Here is a 22735-nt window from a genome sequence, read left to right on the forward strand (position 1 = left end):
ATTTTGTAGCTATTTGGTTGCCTAGCATTGTATTATTATTAGAAGTAACACCACCACATTCTTCTTAACAAAAAAAGGTTTCCATCAGGTGTAGAACAGCATAGTGGATGGAAGTGGTCCATTCTGGACCGTCTCTCAGCCACTGTGCCCGTGTTTACTCATCAAATTTTCATGTTTTGTAATTTCTAAAAAAGTCATAAGAAAAATCAAATAAAGAAATCCACACAATTTCCAGGTTTCACAAAGTTTATTTTTATTGAAATGTCTGGTACATCTTCAGGTGGGCAGGATGACATTTCAATCCAAATTCACTAGTTGCTTCTCTCTAAACACTGCTGGGACATTTATTTCCTCATTAAGACTTATTTAACCCCCTTTCTTCCTTTTTCCCACCACAGCGAGTCACAATGTGCTAATCCACGTTATTCTGACCAGATTCAAGAAAAAGATTCTCCAATTAGAACTGAACTCAGAAGACTGGGGACAAAAACGGGGTGACGGACTGCACCTTAAAGACTTATGTTAAACTCCAACATCAGTTTGTTGGGAACGACTCTGTAGCTACTGAGTCTGTAAATTTAACTCGCCCAAAAAAAAAAAAAAGAACGACCCCGTGCTCTGCTGTTGTAACACACCCAACACACAAGTGCTGATGGATAGTAACTAAACAAGTCAGGTGAGCAGAGTTTGTAAAAGATACTAAACTGATTCTGACGGCCGACCTGGACAGCCAGTCTACTGCAGAGACTGGCTGCCTGACAGAATGCCACAATCAAACTATTCAAGAAATAAACTATTTACTTAAATCTCCATCTTCTAGGGAATTGTTCCCTGTGTCTCGCTTTTTTTTTTTCAACCCCAGTACAGGATACAGACTCTTACTTGAATAAACGATATCTCAGATCCAGCTCTGAAAGAGGCTGACCACTGCACAGTGCCCGAGTTTCTGTTCTGGATGTTTACCAGTGAATGCAACACATATTTCAGTATTCACGTCTCCTCAACTTGCACTCCTTTTGGAAAATGTATTCCATGGAAGCAGTACCAGAAGGCATTTAATGTTTGGCAAACATTCTAACACAAGTTTGTAAACAATTTTCCCTTGTTGAAAAAAAAAAAAATCTTCTAGAAGCCATCCATCCATGACAATAAATCTGTATCAATGCTGGGGAAATACTTAAATCTTTCACTCCTCGGTGGAAGTAGACCTAAACCAAATACATTGAACACAGGAAGGATGAGTCCTCTGGAGGACGCATCATAAAGTGGCTTCTTTTTAAAACATAAAACAGGCTCTTTGCCACTGGATTAAGCTCATGAGGCGGTTGCAGTCCTTTCCAGGGTCAAGAGAGGAACCACTCTGGAAAATAAAGATCGTCTGCATTACTTCTATGAGGATCAGGTTCTGTTACTCCAACCAGGTTGATCCCGAGTGCTCTGGCTGGTCAAACATTATAGCAGCTTGTTTTCTGTTTTTCCCGCTCCCCTCATATCTCTAATTTCTCCACATTACTTTTTTTGTTACTCTAAATAATTCACAACCATACAAAGACTCATTTTGTAACACTCCTTTCAGACGTATTGCCTCCTTTCTCTTCCAGTCTGACATTTGCACAAGTGCGAACGCGAGCACACACACATACACACACACTCACTCATTCATATATGACAGTTTTTAGGCAGTTGTAGATCCTTTGCATAATCTGTGGACCGCAGGAGCAGCCCAACTACACGTTCTGAATGTAAACGCCATAAGGCACTGAACTTTACATATTAATTGATGCAAGGAATACTGCTCCCCGCCTGCCCCAGTGGGTGACGGGGTCTTTATTTTCCCCTAACCTCACCACCGATGTGGGTCATTAAAAACTAAATTTACAACCCATGCACACCGTCTGTTGCTTCTCCTTACTGTCACATTTCCTTCCTCTTCACTCAGCATTGGCAGCAATTTGTTGAAGCAACATTTTCCAATACAGTTTTTTTTCTTTTCTTTTTTTTTTTTTTTTTTTTTTTGAAGAGGAAATGAGGCAGCAGAGATATCTTTTCCAGATGAGGTGACGTATGGATCTTGCGTGCAAAATGGCTTCACAAAGTCAAAACACATAAGGCCCGTGGTAATTTTTTTTCTTTTCAATGTTTAAGAAAAATTAAACAATACATCATCTGCAGACTCTTGCTTGCACTACGAGTCTCAAAATAAATAGATTTCCCTCTTTTTTTTCATTTTTTTAAACTTAAATACAACTTAATATTTTATTTGATGCTCAAATACTTTTGTCTGAAAACTGTCCTTCAAAAAGTTAGAGTTGAAGTTATTTAGCACACCTCATTGCTCATGCAGGCAGCCCCTTCCACTGGACCAGTGGCATTCAATTCCACAGGAGCTACTTATTTAAGAAAAAAAAACCATTGAGAAACCAAATGAAGGGAGTAAAGTCTAAGTGAGATTTTCACTACTGCAGGCAACAAAATAAAAGCCTGTGGAATCAAAAACATAAAATAAAGAGGGAATGAAGGATGACAGAAGTAGGGAAAGGGAGAAAGTTGTAGAGGCAGGAAATGGAGGGGTGTTAATAAATAAGCCCAAGTTGGTCACTCCCTCCTGGTTTGACACTCCATTCACAATACTGATCAGTGAAAATGCCCCGTGCTGCTCTCTCAGTACCAGGCCTGGGCTCTGCGCTGGTCAAAATCAGCTATTAGCCGCTTGATGTGAGCCAGTTTGTTGTGCAGGTACTCGCAGCGTAGTTTCTCTTCATGGTAGTTTGGGTTGTGCTGTAAAAGACATAAAACAAAACTTAAATAAAAACACAAAACTAGGATGTCAAACTACCGATGTCAGCATCACAGAAACGTAAATGGAAACTTTACAACAGTAGTCACATTATGCCAGATAGATCTCAACTGACAGTAATAAGACACAGCAGGCAGAAGGCAGAATGAAAGTTGTGCCTCAATCAGATTTAAAGAAAGAATCAAATTCTCAAAGCAAGCAAAACTCTGCATCTTAACTCTATTACCTACCTTTAATCAAAAAATAAAAACTAGGACCTCATGTGATATTTCCCTCAATATAATCATCCAATCACATGTGTTTGAAAAGTAGCACTGACACTCTGTGGCTCGCTCTCATCGCTGTGGGAATGTCTGAACAACTGCGAGGAAGATTAACAGGAACATTAAAAGTGACCCATGTCTGAGTGCTGTCACTTCAGATTTATGAAGCAATTAATGTGTATCTGTTGTCTGGAAAAGGCTAATGCTAATGGACCAACTTGTCTTTGTGAGCAAATTGATATTTAGACCACGAGAGGGAGGACATTTGTTGGAAGTTCAGGCCTCATTTTCTGTTTCAGGGTCAATACTTCAGATTTACATCTGAATTAGTTTTAAATAAAAGCTGTTGTGCATTTAGTTGTAAGGTTAAAGGGACATTTTGTAAGAATTACTGCCATCTAACTTTGGAATCCTGAATCACATTCTAATGTACAGCACATTCCAGAGTCTCTCTTTCTCAAACACGTACTGCAGCAATGGTAGCCGCAATCTGTTTCCACGACAATACCGATGAAAGCATCCAGTAGTTACTAGTGCTCACTCAGGTGAAGAGGTTACCTCTGGATTATAATCGGTCGGGTGGAAAACTTTTGGTGGATGGAAATTCACTGTCAGATATTGTTCCTCTGCGTTTAGTCAGGTAAGGAGGAGCAGTCAGGTAAGTCAGGAGACCGTAAATGATGCTGTAGCATTGCAAGAACACACAAGACTTTTCGCAAAATCCAACATGGCGACCTACTGATCAAACATTTTCATCATTCATAGAAACTGTGCCAATACATATTAACTATTGGAAAGCTGATCTTATCTTTGCTCAACAATAATTCTCTCGTTCACAAATGCTCAGGAGCAAAACGAAGAATTGGACCAGCCAATGGAATTTATTGACACCGCTTGGAATTTAGCATGCGACAAGTACAGGAGCTAGCTACGGAGAACGCCACCCACAAGGAGACCATAAACTCGAGTCCGAGAAGATACAAAATCAGAGAAGCCGTTACAGACTTGCAGGCAGCATGAGAGAAAATCTTGATTCCCCGAAGCTACGGTGAAAAACTTAATCAAAACACAGCTTAAACTTCCAGATGACACCGTTAAAGCCATCACATTTTACTGTGTCCACTGGATGGGATCTAGGAAATCTGCTAGCGGCACACCCCGACACATTATGGCAAAGTTTGAATACTTTAAACAGAAAGAGCAGGTGAAGTGCTGCAGCAGAGAGCTGAAGGGAACAGACGTAACACTAACATCATGGCCAGTTTATACAGTACTGGGTTTTAGATCGTTACGGTGCTGCCCTACCGGCTTACCCGTCATATGTATGAACAAAACTAAAATTCTTCGCTCACAAGAATGTATCGGATCATTAGCCGAGGTCATAATACACCAATGATAAGACATATGTACATGCAGACATTGATTTTGGCCAGTAAACAACAGAAAATGTTACACAATGTGCCATTAAAGTTAGAGTAAAAAGAAGGGAAATGCACTGCGCCAACAACTCTGATGCAATACAATTCCTCACACACAGGGTACCATGGGTATATGATTACAACTGACTGCAACTACTCACTTGTTTCATCTTTTTGTACTCTTTCAGGACTTCTTCTTGCACTTTCTGTAAATAAAAAAACAAAAACAGAAAAAGCTACGTTAGTAAAATCAGTGAGTGCTCGTCGACGTGTATGTTTACTGAGTGAAAATATACAACTGCACAGGGAATCAATTCATTTTCTGTTTACATTTTTTTAGTGGCACAGCACTAAAGGAAAGTTTACACATTCGTATTTCACACACTTTAATTTTTCCTTCTTTTTAAAACTACAGCTTTTATGTGAAGCTGTACATTTTCAAACAGGGGAGGGTTTGAATTCTTGTTCATACAGTAATTGAGATGGATGTTCTTTGTTGAGCAGGAGAAAAAACCTGGACGGGTTTCAATTTGATTACACCCTTTAAATTATTTATATTAATAATTTGCATATTATAATTTTGCCTGTGGTGTTGACTTCAATGTGAATATTTACCCCATTCTGGATAAAATAACAGTATACAGCATGTTGTCTACTGCCAGTTGAACTAAAGACACTGGTATATGAATTTTGATCAACATTTCTCAGCTCAACTCGGAAATTGAAATGCTTAATATGATTCTGCAGGAGCCAACCAGACACGCAAAAAATTGGAAGAGCATGTGAAACAGCTACTAGCAGAGTGTAATGTGGTTCTTACTACTGTTTAAATGTAAAATCTTTCATTACTCTGCTCCTCACTGTAACAATCTTTAAGCTCATGTAAGGACTTATCTGAGAGCTCATATTATTGCCAGAGCACTCCATCTTAAGATGCAAGCTGTGTTTTCCATATAACCTGGTGCTCTTTGGTGCCAGGTGCCAGCTTCCGACACTGGGTATCCAGCTGGGTAAAGCGGCGTGTGATGCTCTCCACACGGGCGTGCAACTGGCGGTACTCATCATACTCTGCGTTGAAGTCATCCTTGTAGCTCTGTCTCTGGTCGAGGGACACCAGCATTGTGTACTTCCTTTAAACACAGAAGAACCTTTTTCCAAACTTTCCCTACATTGATTGTACTGACTACATAAATTACATAAAAAGGAACACACACCAGAAAGATGGGACTTTTAAATAATATCCAAGTTACTCACACTGCAAAGTCAGGCATCTCAGTTTTGGAAGAGAATTCAGTGGACTGGACCAGCTGCTCTTTGTCTGGAGAGACAGATGGGGAAAAGAGGAGCATGCAGATAATGAAACAAAATTAAAATGTGGGCAAAAACTTGTGCTTTTATTTATTTTTTAAACAACAAGCTCTGAACAGACCTTAATAAAACTGTTTGGAAGCAAAAGTAAATCTGTTGTGTACAGACCAAAAACATATTTTCAGGAGAAGAACCTCATTTTGTTTTAAATATCAGTGCTTGTATCAACAACTACCTGTCCAGGGACAACAGGTGGAAATTAGCAGCTTTGCTAAAGCCTGGCTCCAAACATGTTTCCCTTTGAGGCCAATGCATTGCAGTGCATGTCCCTATCAAATAAATTAATTAATTCATTCATTCATTAAAGAGGCAGTAGGTTGAAAATCTTACAGTTTAGGATTGTGTTGCTGCCATCCAGACCTTTCTAAAAAGTTGTAAAATAATGGCTCATAAAGAAAATAAAGTTTATGGGAAGACCAAATCAAAGAGTCTCACTGAAAGTTTGTTGGGGCTTTGATAAGAATCAGAAAACCCTCACAAGAAAAAAGATATTTGGATATTCTGACAACCTTACCCATCAACCATTTGATTAACGCGTTATATGCCCCTAAACCATCAGAGTTTGTGTACTAGCTGCAGCTGTATGCTGATGCCAGAAATACATTTCCATATTAATAAGTTACACAAGACTAAAATATTCAGCGCTTCCTCAACCAATAAGACTGTTTGCTCCTTAAAGAAACAAAGTAGGAGAGGAATATATTTCAAATTACATGCAAGGAAGGGGGGAAAAAAAGACAGAAAAAGGGGATATTGACCAATTCCTGTGCTCTTGTTTGTATATAGTTTTGTATACAAGTCTGCTGAATTGTCTGTGATGTACAACAACATTAATTTTTCTTTTCTGCTGTGACTGTAGATTTAGCTTTGTTGCCTCTTATGCAGCCGGAGCACAGCAGAGAGGAGGGGATATGGGAAGAACTGAGATGAAGACGTACCTTGTTCTTTGTGGGAATATTTGTCCAGAACTTGTCCATTTTCCTCCTCAGCACTGCGCTTCTTTTTGGCTCTACGACTCTCCTCAGTCTGCTCTGCTACGATGGGAGGATTAATGCTGGCTCTTTCTGTTCGTTTCCCTTTCTCCTTCTCTCGACCCTTGTCTTTGTGCTTCTTGGATTTCTTTTTGAACTTTTTATTTGTATTGCTAGATAAGGGAGGGCTGGTGATGACAGTGGAGGTAACTGTGAGAGAGGTGCAAGGAGGGCTGGGGGAGGTGGCTGGCCTCAGGACAGTGTGCTGATAGCGGTCTTGCAGGGTCCTGTCCGAGGAAAAGGGGCTGGGTGAAGGATCTCTGCAGGAAGAACTCTGGTCCGTGGGCAGGTCCTGGGTGCCACAGCCCTCCGGGGTGCTCGGTGAGTTGGAGTTGGAGGCTGGGCTGGGTTGCTGGTGAGAGGGTGCAGGAGGGTGGGATGAAATGGGAAGATGGGTGGGAGGGCCTGAGGTAACATTGGGGGGTAGGGACAAGTGTTTAGAGCTGGGGATGCTCTCATCCTCGCGGCGGTCAGAGGAGGATGAAGATGCAGCTGGTCCTCGATTGCTGAGGTGAGAGATGCGAGCTTTCTTGGGAGCCAAGGGATCAATGAAGTCAAAGTCTGGCTGCCGCTTCTGAATGAAAAAATACACACACAATTAAAAAAAGTAAACACATCAAGACAATGATGGTATGCTTCCCTGTGAGTGTGTTAATGAGCATTTGTCTAGATACCTGAGGGGATGTGGGGACACTTTCTTTAGGAGAACTATTTGAGGCCGTCTCAACTGGAAGACCTAATTTGCTGTCAAGAGAGGAAAGAGTGCCGTGAGTGGGGAAGTTTGAATAAAAGAATTCATCACCAGTGGTTTCACAAATGCAAACTGCTGCTACTCAGGAGCAGTCTGAAAAACATGCAGAAAAATCTGAGCTGTGGACTGCTCATGGTTGTGTTAGTGTGTTTTGTGTTTTTGCTGCTTTAGCTTCTCTCTCACAAGTCAAAACAAACAAAGATCTGTTTGGTCATGAAGCAAAACCAAGTGCCGGAATAATACAGATTTCCTAGTTTAGATGATGCTGCTTTTCACTTCAACTTTTTCTTAACAATTTTTGGCACTTTGTTCTATTTTTTAATGGAATCTGTAGTTGATCCTTTCTGGCACGAGTACATTTTTCAACCAATAAGCATTTGACCTATAGCATCAACTCCGAGGTCTATGTGCCGTTAGGTTTTTAAAGACTGCACAAATCCATCTGCATTGATAAAATACCTACAACCTCTCACTCAGCAAGGGCTCATAGCAGGTAGACATCTATACAAGCATGAATGGGCCATTATGCAGTGCATGTTTTTACTGTGATTATGAGTTAAGTGCATTTACTAGGATAGCCATTTTTGATTTCCATGTTTTAAGAACTTAAAAGCTACAGTTTAGGAAGACAACATCGTGCAGCATCTGTAGAGACTGAATGTACATCAGGAGTTTCTAATTTAAATTGATGAAATTAGATTAGATGTGTGCTTGATAACTATCATACCGTCATATTACCAGTAAAAGGTTTAACTAGGACTAAGAGATCTGAACACATCACACCAGTTTTAAAATCTTTCTTCTGGTTTCCAGTCAGTCACAGAATAGATTTTAAAACCCTTCTGGTTCAGGCCCAGAATACATCTGTGATATGTTCAGAGAATATAAACCTAGCAGAGCTCTTAGATCCGAAGACTCAGGTCAGCTAGTCCAGACCAGAGTCCAGATTAAACATGGAGAAGCAGCATTTAGCTGTTATGCTGCAAACAAGTGGAACAAACTGTCAGTGGAAACTGAACTTTCACCAAATGTAGACTTTTTAAAATTCTGGTTAAAAAAATTTTTCTCATGTGCCTACGCATTAAATCTGAACAGGGACGTTCAACTTATCTTGCTTTTAATCATTTCAATGTATTATGATTTTCTTGTGATTTTTGCTATTTGTTGCTGCCTTTTACCAACTTTTTGTGCTTTCTTTGCACCGTCTGTAATGGTTTTAATATTTGAATTGCCTTGTACATTAAATATGCTACACAAGTAAACTTGCCTAGCCTAAAAAGCAATATTAAATGTATTTCAAGCGGTTAACACATAAAATACAAATGTTGTCCTTGTTCTAAGCATGCTTGTCTTTAAGTGTTACTGAAAAGCCTGAATGGGGCCGTGTGTTAGCCATCTGGTTGAGGCTCGTGTCTTATGACTGCAAAAGGCATGCTTCAGTTACAACCTAACTAGTGAGGGCCTGTGTCTCCCTGTATTTCATTCTGTATCTTTACTGCCTATATGAAAGAAATTTAAGAAACATCCAAGTTACATTAAAAAACAATAAATAAAAAAATAAAAATAAAAAAATATATAAATATTTAAATAAATCCTAATAGGCCATTTCTGTACCGAGTCAGGATCCGGTCAGCCTGTGTCTTCTCATCTTCAGAATAGCCAGGCCAGTTTCGCTGGACATCACGATAAATAAAGTCCTTCAATGAGTATGTGTTGTCTTTGGGATTCAGGTTTGCCACCTGTTTAGAAGAAACATATGTAGAGTTTTCAAATTCAACTATGACAGTATGAAACCTATACAACATGTACAGAGAGTTCACATTTCCTGTGCTGGCCATCTGTGCATGCAAATGTTTAGCAAGTTATGGATATTTTTCTCATCAATGAAGCCTTTATACGTGGACATGATTTCCTCGGGCAGATGTGCACGCTTCAATCTTATGTTGAACATTGATAAATTATATATGGGTCAAGTAAGATACTTGAAGGCCACTTATGGTGCTGATTTGTCATAAGCGGTCTAGTTACTGGCTGGGGAGGGCTTCAAACAGTGGCCTATCTGTGCAGAGATTGCATGTCCTCCCTGTATATGCATAGATTCTCTCTGGGTAATCCGGCTTCCTCCCACAGTCCAGAGACATGCATGTTAGGTTCATTGGTCACTCTATATTCTCCCTAGGATTGAGTGTGAGCACAAGTAGTTGTTTGTCTCTCTGTATTTGCCCTGTGATAGACTGGCAACCTGTCCAAGGCGTACCCTGTCTCTCGCCTCTTAATTGCAGGGATAGATTCCAGCTTCTCCGCAACCCGGAATTGGAATGAGCTGTATAGAAAATGGATGGATGGATGGCCTAGTTACTCAATATAGTAATTAGCTTTCTGCAAACTCAAGCCTTTGTACTGGTTTTTCAGTAACCCATGTTGTGACTTGGCTCACCTCCATTTTAAAATGGTTGCAAACTTTCAAAAACAGTGTTTTATTTAAAATACACAAAAAGCTACAATAAAAGTCCTCTATTACTTGTTGCAAAGTCGTCCCCAGTGAGTTTCGGTCCTTTTGGTTGATACCATCCCGCTGCAAACGGCCGAGCATTTCCAGCTTCTTGTACGACTTCAGCGCCAGCAGGTGAATGATGCGGTCCCGGAGTGACCTCTGTGATACAGGGTTACTGGAAAGGCACTTGCGTATCGTGTTGGCTGGGTTGATAGGTGTGGATCGTTTGCGCTCTGGAACTATATCTGGAGCCGTCAGCGCAGGCTTACGAGTTTGCACTTGCTTTCCTAAAAGTAGAAAAAATAGAAATAATGTTAAAACAATTTTTTGGAAGAAGCCTCATCATCGTATATCATCAGGCTGATGTCATACAGCTGAACCTACATATATTAGCGTCTGTTTAATGTTAATTCAAATAAAAACAGCACTGGTGCTGTTATCTTAATTTACAAATCTAAGGAAGCAACTACCTGATTTTTGTCAGGTTTGTCAGGCCCCAAAATTATGATGCAACAGCCTGTGAAAATCTAAACCACAGAAATCTGAGATTCTATTATTTCAAGGGAGTTCGGGTCACTGATATGAAAATGCAGAAGTAATGAAGACATAAGACACTGCTCTATAGCTGGGCCATGTGCTTTACCAGGTTGCCTGTACGTTCTCTATACTTCTTTGCGGCCGTTATGAAATTCTAAAGCTCTTTAAGAGATTAAGGTTAGAGACAGGAAGATAAAGGGAAAACTCTTCCTCCTTCTTGCCAAAAAGCAGACTAGTGGCAATGCAAGCTCACGTTGTTATCTAAGAGAAAAAAAAAGACTGCCTATAAGAAAGTTTTATTCGTTTATCATTTTACGCAGGTATACAGTTCAATAATCTACACCATCAAATGTCACAGCAACATGTATGATGATGTTGATTCAAACATTAAAACATACAGATTATAAACAATGAGAGATAAAATGCCAGTTATAGACTGCTACATGAATTTACTTGAATGTGAGAAGCTAAAAGGTTCCCGTCACGTGTGAAACAAACTTTAAACCAGGTGCTTTAAGTTCCTGACCCACTTCTTTGCTCTGTGGAGTCTTCTCATTTCCCAGTTTCTGTATGAACCAGTGTATGCAAATATATGCCCAGGGCTACATTACAGGGAATGTACTATAAACCTTTTTAAACAAGTAAATGAAACTCTTTGAATTTGCATTCCAAGTGTCAGCCCCAAATACCACACATTCAACCCTGTTTAAATCCCTGGGTTAGCAGCTGCTCTAAATGGGCTGTTTCAGGTGTGAGAGAAGAAATGTGTTTTGTAATGAATGAAACAGACTCTTATTCTGTGGTCTAGATATGCAACTGAATTTACAGATAAAAACTTCTTTCAGACACACACGTATTTTGTGTCCAGATCACAGAAACTACTGAGGACTATCGAGATTTGCAGAAATACATTTGTCATAACTTTAATAGTTCCTTTCCTGAATTTACCGTTTGTCCAGATGTCCCGTATGTATTTTACTTAGTCTCCCTTCCAAGACTGACTTCTACCTACACATTATACATCATTGGAAAGCTGAGATTTTGGAGATCTGAATCATGTCCAACATTTAAGGCTACAATCATAACTGTAGGTTCAGTAAACATTCATTTCAGACCAGTCGTAAATGCAGTTTACCTTGTAAGCCATACTGTGCTCTAGTAGCAGATGATACTGCAACAAAAACACTAATACATCAGCAAGGCTCCAGTAAAACAGTTAGTCCATCACTATTCTTTGCTCCATAAAATAATATTTTAGGCAAAAATTGCAAGAATTTCAGGGGTTAGGTATTCTCCAGACACAAGAGGAACTGCGTGCAAAATAACACTGACGGGTCAAACATACAACAGCAGTTTTAAAAATGGGTATGTACTACCAGCCTAAAACAGCGGCTCTAAATGTTATCCTTTAAACATAAAAAAAAGAAATAAAGAAAGAGAAAAAGACCTTTAAAAATATCTTTCAAAAATTTTCTTCAATGTCAGCGCGCCCCTCAAAGTATACAATCCAAACTAGCAATTATATTATAACAGCAGCTGCCCAATAGACTAACATTTAGCAAAGATTTCACATTTTTCAACCCAAGTACTCCATGGGGTCTTTGATTCCAGAGCCTGGGAGATGAATTATGACTTGTGTGTTTGCAGCCAACAACAGAGCTTTTGGCTTACTTCGCTCATAGTCGAGATGTCTTAGCGTTAGCAGAAGCAGCTCTTGTAAGGAAAAGCCAATAGTAGTTCATTTGGGTTTAAAAAGGGCAGTCTACATTGTTAGGTGATACTCAGACTGATTATCAGTAATTATCAGCAGCGCTTTGCCTCTCTGTAAGCTACAAACCTGAACAGCTCTTTCAGACACAATATTTTACATATACATAGATGAGAAAGAGGAAAAACAGAATGATCTTTTCTCATATTTTGCTAGTAGAAACACTGGCAACTCCTAATTTACAACTGTCTTGACAATGAACTGTCATACATATATTTGAAAAGAACAATTAATTTGTTTCTATCGATTTTAAGAACAGTTAAAGTATAAGGGTGCAAGAAATTTGGTTCATAAACACCTTTTAAAGAAAATTTCTATTTCTGGCATCAAATACTGGAACACATATTTTTCTTTTTATCTTTTATGCTAATGTTTCCTCTTGCCATTTTTAAAATGAGAGAAAACAGTTATGTCAAAATATCTTAAATAATTGTGATTAAACTATTATATTCAACTCAAACAGGGTCAGAGATGTTGATAAGTTTTCAATGTAGTGATTCCTGGGACCCACAGCTGGTGATTTGAATGGGTCCCTGAGAAATTCAATGGGTCCCCAATTTAAAAAAAAAATCTTTTTATTTGTTATATTCTTCTATTTCTTGAGTTATAGTGTTAAACTCCTTTGATGGTGGTATATGGATATAATAACCAGACATTTGTGTATGTATATATATTAAATAAATAAAATTCCAAATCTGGAAAATTTATTACAAAACAGCTGTCACAGAAGCCTGACGTGCCAATCGTCTGCTGACCAGCAATAGGTTTTATCTTTTTCTTCAGTGGCATTTTAGCATTCTCCTTTTCCTAGTTACATAAGAAAAACGGGATCTCATCGGAAGTGGGATGTATGCACACACGCGACTGCTATTCAACGTATTTTTCATTACCGCCACCAAAGTATGTTTTATTCATTTCATTACAGCTCGTCCCCTTAATGTTAAAACATCAACATGAATGAGTTTACTTAATATAAAGTTCATATCTTTAATTGTTGAAATGAAATCTGTGGTGTCTGGCTAGTCGTTGTGGTAGTGGCTGAACTAGCATGTCACGACACTGTGCGAACAGGGACCACGTCTGTACGTCTTTTAGATGACCCAGCGCTTGTCTGGTCTGCTAACAAAGTTTCTTTTGCTAGTTACTGTGATTTTAAAGAAGTTGTTCACAATGTATGTGTCATTTTTCATGGGAAAAATGAGTTGCGTGTCTTATGACGCATCGATAGTGAGCTTACGCGTCATCTCAGATTTGAATGTGTCGGGTACGCAGGCCGTGTACCTCGCAACATCACTGCAGGGTTAACAGCAGCACGTCAGTAGCACTGACTTTTAATATATCATAAATTATACAAATTATGCAGCCCAACAGGCCCAGTCTGACATCACACAAAGTCACAATATAGTTTCTCATTACAATTTTCTGTTTTTGTTGCTGTCAACAGAACAAAAATCAAACTATTATACTCTTACTAATTTTCTAACCATTTTGGTACACTATTGGTCAAATAAAAAACTCATCAGCTTTTGCTCTTAGACTCTTCATAATAATAATAATAATAATAATTAACAAAAAAAACTGATGGCAACATGGTTTAGTTAGTCTTAATATTGGCTTTGAATTAGAGATGCACAATATCAGTAAAAGGCCAAATGAGTTGTAAAATACCACCATATATATCAGCCAAATATGTAATATCATGCATCCCTACCTATGCAGTCTGTCAAAAGAGGAAGGTCTCAAGGTTTAAAGGGGGGGAGTGTTGACAGGATGTAATCTTGTGGTGTATAGTGGGAATCTAGTCGCTGCTACAGATAGGCCAAGTGAGGGCCTTACCTCTGTACTGGCCCCCAGGCTTGATGACTTTGGTCCCACGTTCACGTGTGTCCTCTACAGCCTGGGTCATACGTTCCCGGGTCACCTGGTACGAGTCATTGGTGGCACATACAGTGACCTTGTCCTGCACCGTTGCCAACAATGCCAGGTGTGAGGCCCCAGAGCTGGAGACAAAGAGGGAGTACGAGAGAGAAATGTGAGGCAGAGAGGGATTACCTTCCAGCAACGTGTAGTAAGACAGTAACAGTTGATTCAGCTGAACAGTGATTATTATACCTTGACGCATACTGATGGATGCACTCAAAGCTTCCCTGAGGGTTGTCCTTGCCCACATTAGACAGGTAGAAATCAAAATTGTGGAAGGTGTCCGTGGAGGAGTTAATCTTGGGGATTTTAATGCGCTGTAAAATAATTTGGACAGAAACTGAAGATATAACTTAACTTCTATAATCCAATCATAAGCATTTCCATGAGACAGTAAGCTCTAAATATTTTAATATAATAATTATCAATCTTTGAAGCATAAACATTGCAATGCTCAGAAATGGTTTAACCAATTTTAAAACATCATTGTTCAACCAGCACTGGATTTCCAAAGCTTGGAGCTTATGGCCCCATGTCCTGCATGCTTTACATATTTTAATGCGCCAAACACCCTAGACTTAACAGGAAAAAAAAAACTCATTGGCTCTTCGATGAGCTCTGCAGAATCTGTCTGATAATTGATTATTATTTTTGTTAATAAAAGGAAGAAATCAAAATGCAATCTACAAGGGTCTGAGTATCAAGAATGGGAAAACTGTTATCTTTTAAAGTTAACAGCATGGGATCATGTGACAGACATCTTGAGGACAGAAGAAAAAGGAACCCAACCAACAAAGAAAATTAGAGTACATACCCCTTGGAGTCCCTTAAATTGTATTGTAGGCCGCAAAGAAGGTACATTCTGAAAAACGAAGGGACAGAAAACAGTTGAACATATTAGGAACTACATTAATATGTATAAAAATAAATTTAAACCAATAATTTGGAGTTAAAACGAGATGAATTAGTTACAAAGACCAGCATTCAAATTCAACTTTATCTATTTAAATTTTCCAGAGTATGCTGGAATATTTATGTGAAACATTTGAACTAAAAATAATAATAAAAATCTACATATAAAGAGCAGTTTTAGATGCTTTAAGATGAGAAGGTACTAGGTTGCACCTGTATTGTAAAGGCAAAAGAAGAAAAACAGCAGCACTATACTATGCCAAGCATATGAATCTTTCAGATGCAAAGTATTCAAAAGCATTCTTGTTTTATGTACGCTTGTCAGTGTCAACTTGCAATGGTGCTGACAGCCACAAATATGCAGTGGCTGTTCTGGAGCAGTATATAGTTGGTCAAGACAGAAAAGCACAAAACTCCCAGTTTCTTCATATAGCCTAAGCACACAGAAGAGCCAGTTAGCCAGACTTCTGAAACACTGCATCAACTGGCTGAAGTAAAATGCAAATTTCATCAACAGCCACTCTTCAGTGCAGAACATCAAAACTTGCATGTTAACCTAAAAGAAATTGCTGAGTAAATGCATAATTTTATGGAACAGAGTATGTCCTGGTTGTAAAAGCTAAGCTACTCTGAGCCACAGACTCCCTCCCCCACTCACAGGCAGTTCTGATCACATTTCACATCACCACAGAAAGACAAAGATAGCCAGCTTCCATAGTTCGATGACTGGTTCAGCTACAACACACATTACTGAGAGGGAGAGAAACAAAAAGCAGGCAGTTTTGGCTGCTGAGGCAGCAAGAGATGGCAGGCTGCCGTTCAGTGCAGCGAACAGACCAACACACCCAATAAGGTTGTAGCATGGCCTGTTACAAAAGAATTCCTTCAACTTGGTGATAATGCAGTCTGAACAGACAGCAATCAGCAAATAATCTGTTAAAATCGAGCTTTTTTCTGGTTAACAATTTTTTTTTCCATTGATGATGCCAGTTTCAACAGTAAGTGACAGACATGCAGATATAATGTACTCTTTACTTTAGATAAGAGTCCACTGTTGAATGATAAGCACAAAAGTGACAGATTTGCTGAACTTCACATTTATTTAACATAGTGTACATGTTTGTTTGCTTTAGAAAATCCATCAAAATAAAATACTAAATCAACTGGTAATACATTTTACATGTAAGCCAAACATTGTTAAAAAGAATGATAGGGGAGGGGGTTGTTAATAATAAAAAAAAAGAGTTTTGGAGCACTAAACAGCAGCAATTATTGACAGATACCAGCCTTTTTTCCCTGATAAACAATGAATGTGAGACAAATTACATCAATAAAATAAAATAATGCTGTTCCACTGCAGCAACAGACATTGTTTGTACTGCAGGTGTGTTAGCATGGAAAAGGCATCTGATCTTCACAATTAATCAGTCTATCATCACATTATTTCAAAATTTCTAAGACATTTCTGTAAAAGCAATCCAATGGGGATGACGCTGAGGAAAAGTTTCTTATAGTGTGTGTCATACAGACACACCATAAAAAGCTATCACACAGAACTCTGAACGCTATAGGCCCATGCTAAGCTGTAGAGCACTGGTCCTGAGTGAGGACCTAGACAGAGTCCCTGTGTTATGTAACTGTGTAGTTGTTGGCAGCCTGGCAGAGTTTAGGTCAGGTAACGTGGATTCAAACATATGCAACTCAAGACTGCAGAGGCTTCTCCAGATTAGTTCACCTGTGTTCACCCCAACATGATTACATCACCTGAACAGTCTAAGATTAACTAGTTATATTTAATCTGTTCTGGTATGCAGCACTATATAGCAAACTCGGCTTCTATAGCTTGAAATCAGCTGGTGTCAGATTATGCATTTTCCTTAAGTAGTTTGTTAAAGTACATAAACACAATGTGGTCAGCATTAGGTTAATATAAACATATATTCATGCCATCGGATATCATGCATTTGCCACTGCCTAAACTCGTTCAGCTAACTGATGTGGATGGGAATGTGAAAAAGCTAATATGTTCATAAAAAATCCTTTAGTGTAGAAGCTTGTTTGATTGGGAGTTTGTATAATTAGGTTAAACAGCTATAAAAAGAAAAGAGTCTGGTAGGAGCTCCCTGCCAGTTGCGGTGTTGGGTTTTCCAGCTACCTGAAACATGTAACCATATGGTAAGATGACCAGTCACCGACATGCTTGAAACACCACGAACTTAAAATACATTTTCTACAGGTTTTATTCGTTTAAACATTTCAACCATGTCTCTAACATACATATCATCTCATCGAAATCATGTTAAAGTTTAGATTGTTAACAAAGCTTTAAAAACTGACAGTGAAAAATTAAAAGTTGCCTTACAACGACAGTATTGCTCGATATGAAACTGTCAATTCCTAATTTGTCAGATAACGTAAATTTGCTTGGTAAGAGAAAAAGGAGTTAACGACCAGGATAGGGGATTTACACCAAAGCAGAGCTAACCCTAATCAGTGTCTAACTTCACAAACAAGTTTTCTAAGTTAATAATATTTTGTCAGCTAGTAAAACAAGACCAGAACAAGAAACCATATCCACGTTTATCTTCATTAGATGGTTATTTCAACAACACAAAGCTAATATGGTCCAAATCAAGCAGAAACTCCGTCTGTCAACTGCTTAGCTAACTTTGTAGCTTTAGCTGTGCGTGGCAGTTGAGCTTCCTGGCTGAGACAAGCAGTGTCAGCCCGAGAGCCCAGGCTGTTTTCTAGCGATATTAATGTATGTTTCACTCACCATGCAATTTTGGTAGCTTTCTATCGCTCTCAGCGCCGTTTCAGTCAATTTGACATGTAATACAGTGACTCTTTCTGCGCTCTGTTGGCCACAATTTAATCCGTACCTCCCATCCTCCGAGAGAGCCGCCATCTTTACCAGCCCTCCACCATCGTCCCTCTGAAGCAGGAGCATTTAGCAGCCAGGCTCCCTGTGCTCTCTCTGCTCCTGGGAGGGATTATTTTGTTGCCTGCAGGGCTGACAGTTGGCTTGGTCCCAACTTGCAAAGTTTTTAGTGTTTCCACTTAAAAAAAAAAAAAAACAGTAAATACAAAGTGTTGCATATTTTGTTATGTTGTAAGAGTTTATTGTGCTTATTAATAGTTTCATGATTTGGTTTAGGTTTACTGTTTGTTTTTAATGTTTGAACTTGCTGTGCATATACTGAAAACTGTATGGTGTCATGTTAGGTGTCTGACATTTATTAAAAGTACATTTCTAGCTACTAGTTCCTCTTTCGCTGTAAGTCTTTAACCTTCCTCAAACACAAACACTGCTGTTTTGCTGACAATGTAGAACTAATTCTAGCCTACTGAAAATGTTAAAGGTAGCTTTTGTGAAAACCCTGCAGTGAAAAGTCACATTCATTTGAGGTTTTGATGCAGTGAATTGAGAGTAATTATGTATTTTAATTAATCTTCTGAACTGTGTACAATTTTTTTTATGTTATTCAGACAAATTAATATCTTAAATCAACTACTTCATACTACGGTACATAAGAACACTGAAGCAAACAGAGTTGTTAGTAGATATCCTGTATTTCAGCAACTTTGAAACTTTATACACATGCTGGACATTACAAAAATCTCCTTTATTCACTTCTTTTAATAATATGCTAGATAAAGTGACATCAGCACAATGGGTACAAGTGTTTTCTCTTGTCAGCTGGACTATCTACCAGTGTCAGTTCCCTTGACACGGTGATTAGTGGCGTAGCCCCGGGCAGGGTGGGGAAAGGCTTGTGTGAATCCAGCAGATTACCGTAGCTCCCCACCCCACCCTATGACACACTTGCATACAAGTCATATGTTTACAACTTCTTGCCATCAACAAATTTGCTTTGCCTTAATCCAAAAATAAACTATTATACAGTTGATTTTTAAGATAAATGCACGCATGAAAGGTTTAATCTGACCTAAGAGACTATTATTAATGTGAATGAGTTTATCATTTGTTGCTTAAAAATAGTAAAACACAGCAGTGGGTGAATTAAACAGTTTTGCTACAGAGCATAATATTGTGCCCTCTCTTTCTTTTAATCTATCTAAATTCCAGATACTTTGTTTATCTCTGCAAGGGCTCTTGTTTGTCTGACACGTTACTTGCTATGCAAACAATAAAGCCTTTGGGTGGATTTGACTAATTGATTTGAGAGCTTCTGTGTTTGTATAGGCCATAAAGGTGTCACCTGATAGAGGTTTAAAAATACCTTAAAGAAACACCCCACTTGTTTCAGTCTAAACAATAAATACAGGATGCTTAAGAGTGTTACCAGGAATACATTGCCTTTTACTTGATTGCTATTTTTTTTATGTAGCTAAATAATTTGCTCAGGGTGGTGTCTACAGCTGATGTTTCTGAGTTACTCTTTCATCAGTCTCATTCTATGTCACAGACAATTCTAAAAAAAAAAAACCCAACAAACAAACAAACAAACCAAAGGTTAACCATTAATAGATGTATTATTCAGCCAGGCTCTAGCCTCCAGAGCTAATCGGGGCTACATGCTTTAGTAGTCGGGGCTCATCAGTAACAGGGATAAAGATGCTCCTGCACCTTAACATTTAAAGGGGCCATTTTGCTTTTCAGAATTAGATTTGTCCTTCCTATGTGATCTTCACTATATGCTGAAGTAAACTCCACAAATGAGAGCTAACTCCTTATAAAATCTTTTCATGGCCCTGTCTTTTATCATTAGTGTAAAACTTGAAAGGTTCTTTTAAATTTTGTGCTGTAATGATATGGTGTCTGGATACTTATTAACCTTATTTTCATTATGATCATTTCAAAAATCTTTTCTGTTGCATTTTGAGTTTTCAGTGATTTTGATTTGCTGGTTTAACTCTTTAGGTGTCAGAGTTAAAAAAAAAAAGTTACATTTGGATAACAAGAATCAAAAGGCTGTAGCTTGGAAGTGGTTAGAGGCCTCCAGTAAAAAGAAGAATGTTTAATATGAACCAGAGCGTATGATGGGGGTACATTTACTTATCTCTTTGCATATTGAAAAGTAATTAGAAAATAACTGAGAAAGTACTTCAACAGTGAAAAAGTGTTTTGTGTATGTTTTCTCTTTAATCTGCTCTGTGTCACTGAGAATGAGTGCATCCTTCTCAGCTCCTGTCTTTATACCTAATTTGGCACTTAAGGGGTTAAAAACGGTAGAGAGATTTGCTAAGAAAAAACCAACCAGAAAAAACAACAACAACAACAACAAAAATACTTCTTGTCAAGGATTTTGGGCTGAGTCTTTCTATGCTTTACATTATCAACAATAGGCTCGCTCACCACAAGTAAACCACATGAATGGGATTAAACTAATAACTCTTTAAACTGCTTTGCATTATAGCATAAAAAGGGTACTCTGCATGGATCGGACCAACAGTCGGCTGCTTTGTACTGTAGGATATAAGTAAGCACAAAACAATGCAGTGTCAAAAAATGTAAAATTATTTAAAACAGCCTATTAATTGCATTATATAAGACATGGCAGAGTATTTTCTCCAATTAATATAATTATAGGCAAATACCTTTGAAAAATATTCGTTATGTCCTTTCAGCCTTTTTGCATGACCTGCAAACCCTAGAACCTTCTCAGTTTTGGACCTGTTGGACCTGTTGGCTGTGTCTACTGCTTACATTCATGTATTATGGCTCCACATGGAAAAGAAGCAACAAAAAAAAAACCTTAAAAATCTGCCAACAAGATATCACAAAAATGAAAAAGTATTTAGCAAGATTGTTAATCAATCAAAAATCAGATAGAATACATTTGTGTTTGTGATTGTGATTTATAGAACAAGGCAGGACCACCAATCAGACCTATAGGGGCCTGCTTCTTAAAGTGATGCCACTGATTTTATGAATCATGTTAAGAGGTTAAAAGTCCAGCTCTGAAAAGCAGACTGCCAGGTGCTTTAGACGTGACACAGAGGTTATCAGTGGAGATCAGGTTTTCTGTGACAGCTCAGCCAGAGGGAAGGTTCAAGATTGCTCATCAGTGCGAGAAGTTAAAGGGAACTTCTGCTAAAGAACAAGAAAATAAGCACAATGAATACTGGGAGCAAACTGTTAGATGAAATCAAGATATTTATTTTGATTACCAGTGTAATACAGAGGCTATAGCGTAATGATGAGAGGGATTATGGAAGTAAAAGGTGATCAGGATTTGATATTTATTGATAGCATCTGTGGCCATATCAAAATTCTGGCAGACAAGACAACTACAGTCTCCTTAATCTTACCTGAAGAGGAATATTCCACCATGATAAAGAGCCAAAGCAAACTGCTTAAAATACTGGACTTTCCAAAGCGGTAGACTATAATCAAGTGAGGTATGTTGCATAACTTGAATCCAAAACCAACAAGTTAGAGGTATTTCAAAGAGAAAGGTAGAGGAGGAAGAGCTACCCACCCCCTTTAGAGAAGGGAAGGTGAAAAATGCTTTTAAAGACAGCAGGAAATCTCACCAAAAATGTGAGCAATGCTTTTTATCTTCCTTACAGAGTAGGATTAGTCTTTCACAGAAGTTAAAATTCTTATAACAGTATAGAAAAGCATTTTAACTTTTGATTAACTGAGATTCTGTCTGTATTCTGATGTTGTGGATGTATATTATTTGTTATTTTGCATAGGAGCATACTCTGCTGCTCTATGGCACTTTAAAAAAGACTAAATTAAGACTTGTGTGAAAGAGGCAGGTGGTTTGCTAAAACGTCCTGTGACCAATGATGAGCTGCCAGTGATAACTGATTTGATAGCAGTAGAAAATGAATACTCTTGTGTAAAGGTTAGTCATGATATCACATGATCCTCTTAATAATTTTCATTCAATGCACAGTGAGAGATTTTATTTATTTTTATTTAACCTTTATTTAACCTGGAAAGTACCACTGAGTATGTAACCTAAGCAGACGGGCTTGAGTGCTGTCCTCCATAAAACTAAAAGCTGCTGAAGATGATGCAGCTCGTTGGCCATAAGCTGACTGTTTAGCTTGAAAATTAGCATGAGCAACATGGGACCAACATTTCATCACAAAGAGGACAAATTGTAGATAAAAATTAACAATGAAAAAGAACCACCCCAAGTAATAAAAAAGATGAATTTCTCAAGAATTTATTTCATAAAACCACAAAGCAGTTCTGTGTCACCGATGACTTAGATCTCTAAGTGGAAGAAACATGCTACAACAGGCAGATGTGCATTTGCAAAGCTGTGGAAAGCACAAGTGGAAAGCAGGTTCAGAGCCATGTCAGGACATTTCCCAAGAAACCCAATGCATCACCTCACGTAACCTACGGACCATGTACTTGTAGTGTACTAGAATGTATACTAACTTAATACTTCTTCAGACTAAACTGGAACATTTTAAGTTTATAAAAGTATACTTAAAGTGTACTTTATAAGGTCATTTTAAGTTTACAAAAGTACACTTCCAAGTATA

General features: G+C 38.4%; 1 protein-coding gene across 1 annotated transcript; it reads right to left on the reverse strand.

Moving 5' to 3' along the window:
- Positions 1-854: 854 nt before the first annotated feature.
- ell2 (elongation factor for RNA polymerase II 2) lies at positions 855-18240 on the reverse strand. Its single transcript, XM_041980489.1, has 12 exons — positions 18036-18240; positions 15162-15209; positions 14540-14664; positions 14264-14427; positions 10150-10409; positions 9243-9367; positions 7552-7621; positions 6785-7451; positions 5733-5796; positions 5437-5608; positions 4640-4684; positions 855-2778 (listed from the first exon to the last, which is right to left on the reverse strand). The coding sequence occupies exons 1-12, from the start codon at positions 18207-18209 to the stop codon at positions 2662-2664; spliced, it is 2031 nt and encodes a 676-aa protein (XP_041836423.1). The 5' UTR covers positions 18210-18240; the 3' UTR covers positions 855-2661.
- Positions 18241-22735: the final 4495 nt, after the last annotated feature.

This window comes from Melanotaenia boesemani, chromosome 3, assembly GCF_017639745.1.
Source record: "Melanotaenia boesemani isolate fMelBoe1 chromosome 3, fMelBoe1.pri, whole genome shotgun sequence".
NCBI lineage: Eukaryota > Metazoa > Chordata > Actinopteri > Atheriniformes > Melanotaeniidae > Melanotaenia > Melanotaenia boesemani.